At 42.2% G+C, this 9,245-nt stretch overlaps 1 protein-coding gene across 1 annotated transcript; it reads left to right on the forward strand.

The window, feature by feature from the left end:
• Positions 1-1,157: 1,157 nt before the first annotated feature.
• lurap1 (leucine rich adaptor protein 1) lies at positions 1,158-7,952 on the forward strand. The gene is made up of 2 exons (XM_048975948.1): positions 1,158-2,015; positions 6,422-7,952. Exons 1-2 carry the CDS (start codon positions 1,803-1,805, stop codon positions 7,124-7,126), a joined length of 918 nt encoding a protein of 305 aa, XP_048831905.1. The 5' UTR covers positions 1,158-1,802; the 3' UTR covers positions 7,127-7,952.
• The last annotated feature ends 1,293 nt before the right edge of the window (positions 7,953-9,245 follow it).

The raw sequence follows: 9,245 nt of genomic DNA on the forward strand, positions 1-9,245 counted from the left end.
AAATTTAAAGAATAACAAAAAATGTAACGTCCATGTCTGTGGGTATGTACAATATACATAAAGATGGATGTGGATTTTATCCAAGAGCCTTGCAATACATATTTAATGCCATTTTGATGAGTAGTAAATGTCAGGGATTGGAAGGCTTATGTCTTGATAAGCATGTAGTACTCATTTCACAGAAGTATTGCAATGTCATGCAAAGACAAAAGTTTATTGTTCTTTCTGTATATCATCCCCAATGGCTTGATTTACATTATTCAACCTCAACACTTAAAACATAATAATGCTAATTAGATATGTAGGACAGGGAGGTGTAGTTATGAGAGACTTCTGTGGTTGTGGGAATGGGTCAGACTCTGCAGTTTTGCATGTCATTCTCATATTTGCATTGGCCTTGTCACACAGGGCAGTGACACACTGTTCATTTTCTGACTGCATGAAAGCGTGTTTTGAATGAATTGAATGTGACTTATACACATTATGCTTTCCAAGACAAGATGCATTATTGGATAATTATGATTAGGATTATTATTATGGCGCAGAATATATTTCATATATGCAGGAGCATACGTGGGGGGGGTAAAAGTTGCTAACCAAGGAAAACAAGGTTAGTCGAGGCCCCTTTTTCATTTAGGCCCCTGGTAATCAGCCTGGGTAAACCTGTGTATCCAAGTGCCCCTGCTCATACAGTATATATCCGAAATGTCAAAATATACCTGAAAATAAATTCATCTCCATCCATTCATTTTCTCATGGCTACTTCTTTAGTGCAGAGGTTTTGTGAGCACAAGGGGGCACTGATTATGGAATGGCAGTGTATGAGTGCCAAACAAATTACTATTGCATAATAAGCATTATATATTGCATATAATATCATGCGTCGTTATTTTTATGTACATTTTATTCTGAGTCAAAAAACACAAGTCAAAACAAACATAAACAAAACTTTTGTTATTTATCAGGTATCCAAATGTATTCAAAACGTATAAATTATTAGAGACTAACTGATGAAACATACTGAAACTTATAACGTGTGTGTGTTTTAATGTCGATTCTAAAGGTCAAAGTGTTCATTCGTGATTGTTACGACGCGTGAAAATATCATAAGTATTACGGTAAAGGATCTTATTACCGTATTTACGGAAACATCGAGCTTTTGCGGAGGTGGATTTCGTGCAGGTGGAATGTCCATGCGAACACTTCAGACGGTACGACTTGATCTGCTGCCTTACAGTAATTTTGGAGGAGCTGAAGGAATTCTAATTTAAAAGACATGGACAACTGGATAAAACAATAAAGAAAATGCTTGTTTAGTGGATTCAAGTGAATTTTCCTGTTGTTGCGGGGCTGTACATCATATGTTGCTCGTTCGCAGTCGGCACCGCGTAGTGTTTACTGTAGCTTGCATCGATCGCGTCTCTGGAAAGTGGCAGACGGTGTTAAAGGTTTAAATCTGTTATTTCTAACGGAATAAAGGGAATGGTACAGACAATTCTCGGATACAATGGACACGTGTGCGCTTTCTCTAGTCAAAATGAACAGATTTGCGCTTGCAGCAGGTATTGCGAATGAACTGATGGAAAAGTCGCTGGCTTATTTGTTTTATGTAAGAAATGCATATGCAAAATATGCAAGGTAAATTAATGACTTATTTTTAATTCTCTATAATTATAAAGAGTCTGTCGTACACAGTGTCACTACATGTGTGGTCACTGGTCCAGTTTATGAGCAATACTACCCAGTAGGTTTATAGAGATAACGTGGATGATAATTGCGGATGAAAAAAAAAAACGGTTATAATGGAAGAAGGCAGTATTTCTGAGACTTTCCCGGAATTAAAAGACTTGGAGCTCAAGATTGGGAGGAAAATGCCAGATGGTCTGCTCAAATGGATGCGTGATGACGCCGCTTTGCACCTAGAAGATGGCAAATTAAGTCTCCCGCACAGTAAAGATCAAGATCCGCGCAAGAAGGACCTCGGCGACAAGATAAGGGATTTAAAGATAGATATGGTAAGATGATTGATATAAATGTTACGTAAAATGAATTCAAATAGCCAAAAGGGGTTAATGAGTAACTGCATGAAAATGTACAATAGAGTGCAATATGCCGGATTATAAGTGCGTCTTCGAACTGCGGCTGGCGTGGTGAAACATTAACATAAAGTGTATGTGGGTCGCAGAGCTGTCAAACATTTGAAAGAGGTCAACAGTCTGGCTGTATGCTGGGCCAGCAGAATTCAAGGATGCTCTCTTCAGTTTGTGAAACAGTGGCAGCACCGTATTGCAAAACTTAACCAGTTAATGGAAGACGCTATCCATTAGTTTTTGAGATTTATAAAGTAATTAATAGCAATAATAATAATAATTGCTATGTGATTTTGGTTCACGACTAAAGAGGATATCCCTTGTAAAGGTGATGTCTACTGGTGTTTATAATCCATGGCGATTTTGCTTCTGAAACCAAACATTTCCATATATAACCATATTCAGTCCCGCATGCTGCGTGACAGATTATCTGTAACGGAAGTCCATGGCCCTGTGGGGATGATTGTGTCAGTGCATTTTTTCTCTGCCTCTTTCCTGGTACTCTGTGTGTGTGGGAGTATGCTAAGCCTCGACAGAGTTAAATTTTGAAATATTTATTTTCCGGTTAAGGTTATGCATTACTTGCGTTTGCAACATTGCAGAAGCATTAGTCAATGACTGTACAATAAAAAAATGTTATTTTTCTTTGCTGGTGAGTGAGTGCTGAGTAAATAAGTCCTGGTTTGCTCTTTGACCTCATGCGGTGATATATCAGTGGGCGAATGTTTGACAGGCTGGCAGGGGTGTGGATTTAAGCTATGGATGATGCTGCTGATAAATATGTTAAAGACTGAGCCCTATGTGGTCTCTTGCCTTTCAGGAGCCTTGACAGAAACGGCATCTTCACGCTGCTACGTGCCCGTAGCTTTCGATTGTCTCGCTGACGAAAAATGTGTGAAAACTCTTCTATTAATGCATGATGGGTAGAGCCTCTTGTCTTTATGCAGAATAGCATACGAGAGAGAGACGTGATGCTCCCCCCCCATGTCTCCGGTAGCTGAAAGGCAGAGAGTATGCTGTGAATAAGACTGCCAGAGAGATTTAATCAGCCATCGGAGTCAATTTGGCTCTAGTAGACACTATCGCTCTGTGTCCCGGCTGCCTATGGAAGTCTGACAGATTGTCTGCGATGCTTTTTCCTGTCTCAGTGCAAGTGCTGAGACCTTCGGAGTTGTGATCAGGATGAGCTGGAAAATGACAGATGGCTCCCACCCCCCCTCGGGCTGCTATTGCATGTTATTTGCAGTGCCCTGAAGGCTCCGCCCCAACAGAGACTACCTAGACCAGTTACTCAACACTGGAGAAACTCACCAGCATCCCAGTGTTCATCTGCCAGTTAAAACTGGGCTGCCTTGACTCTGTTATATCCGCAGCAGGCCCAAATGTCATTTTTTCTATTTCTTTATTTTTAGAATTTAGCCATAAAAAGACCCAATTTTGATGTGTTTTCATGTCATTTGGTACTAGGAGACCTAGACTTCTGGTTTTTGAATTTGTCTGCTGAGCTAATCAAGTGTGGAATATGATACCATCCACAGATTGATTCAGGTCCTTGTCCTGCAGTTGGGTTCCTTGCAGTCGGCTTGAAGTTCAGCTGAAATGCAGTCATTTGGATGGAGTCGTGGAAAATGTTTCGCAGTTTAATGGAGAATTAAGCAAGTGTTTGCTTGGATGGCTGGTCACCAATTCATTTCGACTTCACTGGTTCACCTAAAAAGCAGCCACATAATGTCATGTGCCATACCTCACTCTAGACTGTATATACTCAGTGGTCAGTTTATTGGGTACACCTGCTTTTTAAATGAACACAGCGTGCTCCTCCAAATAGTGAATCATCCAGCTGCAACTCAATACATACAGCACCCAGACAGGGTCAAGAGGTTGGGCTCAGTACTATGCTGCGTTCCATTTACCTCGGAGGTCAGAAGTCAGGGAATGATGTCACATCCGAATTAACTGCGTTCCAGTACAAGTCGGAAATGCCAGTTCTAGCCAAGTTCATTGTTAGCCATCGTTAGCAATACCAGTTGATAACGCATTATGTGGAATTTTGTGTATCCAAAAATGGTAGCAACATGTCCACAGGTGGAGGTTGGACAGTGCTGTGCGTACAACCGATTTAATGAAACACAAATAAATCACAAGTACTAATAAACAGTATATAACTACAGCTTGCACTTCTGTTGATGAAGAGCGCAGACATCTTGAATTCTGAGGTCAGGGTTTGGAGGTTCCTTTGACTTTCCGGGTTAGAACACCGACCCCAGGGGGCAATTCCAGTAGAAATTTCCAACTAGGAACTCGGAAATTCCGACTTCCCAGTTCAAATGGAACGCAGCATTTGGACAGCTGAGGTGCGTGAGCTGAGGGATTTTGAAAAGGTGATTGTTAGTGCTGTAAATGGTGGTTCTAGAATCTCAGAAAATAGCCACCTTTCTGGGATATTCATGTACTACACTGTTTAGAGTTTATAGAGGATGTTGTAATAAACAAAAAAACCTCCCACTTAGCAACAGTTTTATTGACCTTTGTCGATGAGAAAAGTCGGAGGAAAATGCTAAAGCTTATGGGAAGGATACAGGTGCAAAAATAACAGGACAGTACAACAGTGGTGTGCAGAAAGGCCATTCTGGATGCACAGATTATGTACCTTTGAACTGGTTCTGGAGTCAAAATTGGGTCCTATCCAGTAGCCACAGATCAATGATAGAAAAATAACTTCGGTAAAAATGGTATTATTTCAAAGCCTAAATGTATTTTCTCTTGCCGTACAGATTCTCCCCCACAACCAAGGAAATTTGCATTTAACTTATTGGGGCCACAGATAATCAATTGGGCTCCATTTGGTTAAATTATTGACTGACCTGCAGGGTCAGTAGGGTGCTGGCTGAGAAAAGAGGGGGTGCATATCTCTCTGCAAAGATCTTTCTGTTTGGATGCGATTGCAGTGTTTTTGTAGCACTAAGGACGTTCCTGGAACTCTTTAGTATGATTAGCTTGCCTTGTTAGCCTGCCGCATAATGACCTGATGTATTTCGGAGATTTATTTACCAGCCAGCTGGCAGTAGTACAAGCTTGAGGTTCTGATTCCCTTTTATGAGCTGTAGCTCTTGAACAAACCCCAGTTATAATAAGAAAAGTATCAAATAAGCAATCAGCATTAAACCGTCTAAGTGATTGTAGCTAATAAAAGTGTTCTGCTGTTTATTAAAATAGGCATTAAAGTCAGGTTTTAGTTAAATACTTGCGTTTTAGTATTTTAGTGTCTTGGGCACACTTCCTCTCTCAGTTCCTAGTGCTAATGTCTAACTAGCTTTAAATTATTTCTGGTTTATGCTCTTAAAAGTGACTTTGTACTTAAATGTGAAGCTTGATAAAATGGCTCCGAAAAACCTCAATGACTCTGTCCTCTGATTTTGTACATCTTTTTGACAGTAGGTCCAGTAGCCTTACATCCCAAGGGCGTGCGTGTGACGGGATTGATGCAGAATGGGAACAGGGCATCTCCATGGTGATAGATCCCAGGCAGTAAGCGCCCTGCTTGTGTTCCGGACTGGCACTGTCGCTTGTGCAGTTGGCCCTGACGAGGCACGTCGCTGCTAGCGAAATGCTATTCAGAATCCCATCACGTCCAGCTGGCGGAGTCGCCCTGGCGTGCTGGGACACAACCAGGGGTGCGGCCATCCGTCGTGGCTGCCTGAGGCCTGCTCTTTGAAAAAGGCCTTGTGAAGCTACATCCGGCCTTTGCTCCTCACGCCCTGTTCTCTTTCACAAATCTACGTGACTTACAGTCCCAGCCAGTACAACCACTAATGGAAACTTTGTCCTCAGCCATTCATCAGCCAGTTTCTGTTTCACCTGTATGCTTAAAGGTTCTGGTAAATTTCATTTACAGTCCATCGTTTTGATTTTTATTAATAATCAATCAGTCAAACCCAGAGAAACTGGAACAGGAAGACAAAGGACGCCCATTGAGCAACCGTTTCGCCATCAATCAAGTAATAAAAGTCAACTTAATGGCTATTTTAGAAATAGCAGTCATAAAGTATGGAAAAGGAAATTTGATGCTGGCTTTTAAACCACAATAAAGTAGAATTGCTCCCGTTGGTTTCATCGTGTAATTTATTACCTGAAAAATCTCAACCTAGCCGCGGGATCACGAACAAATGTGTTTTGTGGTCTTAACTGTTTTCAGTAATTCTATTTATTTCAATATCTTTAGTAAATATATAAATAAATAAACAACACGACCCGCAGTCCATGCCATTTATAAAATATGTCTGGTTTCGTTTAGGAGCTCATGTTTTGTCTTGTCTCCCTCCGGCCCGCAGGGTTTGTTGCGCTCGGCGGACGTGAAGATCCTGCGGCAGCTCCTGACGCTGCACGAGGGCATCGAGTCGCTCAAGTGGCTTGTAGAGGAACGTGGCACGCTGACCAGCCACTGCAGCAGCCTGACCGGCAGCCAGTATAGCCTGGCCGAGGGGCCCGACGCCTCGCTGCGAGATAGCTGGAGCAGCCTGCACGACCCCAACGACCGGCTGGACAACATCTCCATTGGCAGCTACCTCGACACACTGGCTGACGACCTCGACGAGTACTGCCCGTCTGGCTCTGAATCGACACACTGTCCCGCTCCCCTGGGCACAGAACTGTGTGGCCAGACTGGTGCCGGGTCGGGCAAGGTCGAGCGAGCCAAAGTCGAGGCTTCGGTCTGGACCAGGCCACCATCTGAGATTTCCAAAGCTACAGAGCCAGGAAGAGTGACCCCAGGTGCCAAGGAAGCTGGGCAGGCGCAGGTGGGCGAGAATCACGGACTCCCTGAGAAGAATGTCCAGCACGGGGCCAACCAGGAGTCTGCATGCGCCAGCCTAGCTGAGAAACGTACTCAAAGCCAGAGCCCCAAAGTCAAGCCCTACAAGAACGGGAAGGTTGACCTGGAGGCAAAAATGCTAAACGGACTGAACGGCAGAATGAACCTGGAGTACGATGCCCACTGGCACTGGGTACAGTCACAGGATGATGTGACTTTTCTGTGAAGAGCTTCTGGGGTTCAGGGGCCAGAAGAGGTGAGGAGCCCTTATAGAATGTCCTCTGTTACTCTCAACCTCAACCTCTCAGTCCTTAACACAGCTGAAGCGGCTCGTGGGCTTCGATCAAAAACACATCAACAAGAGGTGCACAGTTACTTTACGTTGCAGATCTGTTTCATTGGGAGTTTTTTATTAGCTTATAAGAAACTGTGGTCCACCTTTTGTGTGAAAACCCAATTATGCAACTATAAATCTTAATATCACTAGAAACTCCTAAATATACTGTAGTGATTTTAAGAAGAAGCAGAAACTGATAATTCTTCTTTGCAATGCAGTCTTTATTATTGAAAGGTTTTTATTTAAGTCATATTTAACCAACTAGTTCACCCAGCCAGTAAAGATCTGGATGCCTTAAGATTAACAGTCTAAAACCATTCGGATGTAATTGTAATTGGCTGTGTTGGAATGTGTTTTTTTCCGGAATGCCAAATTTTTGACACAGTCATGCTAATGCAGTAGGTGATAATAGCATAGGTGAAAATGCTTTTATTATTACATGTATGCAGGTACATGAGTGAAATTGTGGAGTTTTATATGATGCACAAGTTTTAATATAACTGAATATTGTAGTATAATGCAATTTCATAGTGATTATATTTAACAAATCTGAATGTGACTTATTGTAATCTTGTTAATTTCAGCGCAGTTGTAATCAACACATTCTTCTCATGTGATTATAATTCCAGATACGCGCACTGTTGTGTTGTAATCTGAAGTGTCCTTTGATTAAATTATGCCACTATTAAATAAACCTTTTTTCATGAGTACTAAAGCTCATAAGTGACTTGGGAGTCGTCTGAATGGCAGAATTAATCTGTATCCAGTTAGACATGGGAAACTCTTTAAATGCTAGTAAGTTTCTGATTAGGGATGTATTATAACTCGAAAAGATAATGGTCTTTAAGAAGAGCCAGTCATTTACATTCACATTTTTAAGTGTGGGTTGCAACATAGCCACATTATACCACAGAATACCACTATTTTGACACTAAGTACTAATAAATTAACACATAATTGAATCCTAATTCTCCTCCAGAGATCAATAAAGTATCATTTGATTTTATTTTTGTAGCACTGCTAGTAATGGGTGGTCCACAAATGGGTAATATTATGTCACAATATGGCCCAAGACTGAAAGGGGAGTGCAGCTCAGGTGTCTTGTATAATCTCCAGGTATGTCAGTGCCACTTTGGCACAAGCTGGCCAGAGAGCAGACCTAGTCTTTGCAAAAATAAATCTTATTGGATGATGGGAAATTCAATCCACTTATCTAGGACAGATTTGGGGTGACAGCTAGAAAGCTAGATCTACCAGCAGGGTACAAAGCAAGGAGCATCTTGGGTGGCATGACAGTCCATCACTGGACAGGCACACACACACACACACACACACAGGTTTTAAATTATATCTTTTTGGGGACTCTCTATGGGGAAAACTCTAATCCCGACATGACAACCTTAACCCTTACCCAGCCCTAACCTTAACCATAAGGAACTTTTTACAAGGCATTTTTAGTTTTTTTGATTACATTCACAGATCTTTGTGGGGAAAATGGTCCCCACAAGGTCAGAATAATAGGTTTTTATTACATTGTGGGGGACATTTGGCCCCCACAATGTAATATAACCATAATCCAAACACACACACACACACACACACACTATAGCCAGTTTAGATAAACCACAGACACAAATTAAGGGTGGAAACTGCAGCCCCAGTCCTGCAGGTGCACCACCCGACTAAGCCCCGGTGTCACTCTGACAGCAAAATCTTTAGAATCATTAAGTAAAAAGGTCAAAATTGATTGTCAGCCCTGCTGCCCTCCCCTAGTTGCCATGACGCTCCAATGTACAGCTTCATCAGCAAGGTCTGATTCTTTCCAGGGAATTTTCACCCCAGGCGTGGCTCCCCACGTTTGCGCTGCACGCTGCTGCATTTCAACACTGGCAGCCTTCCACCATCACTGCGACGTGCAGGAAAAGTACAGGCAGAGCTAGCACTCCACTTTGCCTCCATTCAGGCAAAGCTGTCACATGACAGCAACGAGGCTTGTTTATTGGTCAAA

The sequence above is a fragment of the Brienomyrus brachyistius genome, chromosome 15 (assembly GCF_023856365.1).
Source record: "Brienomyrus brachyistius isolate T26 chromosome 15, BBRACH_0.4, whole genome shotgun sequence".
Classification (NCBI taxonomy): Eukaryota; Metazoa; Chordata; class Actinopteri; order Osteoglossiformes; family Mormyridae; genus Brienomyrus; species Brienomyrus brachyistius.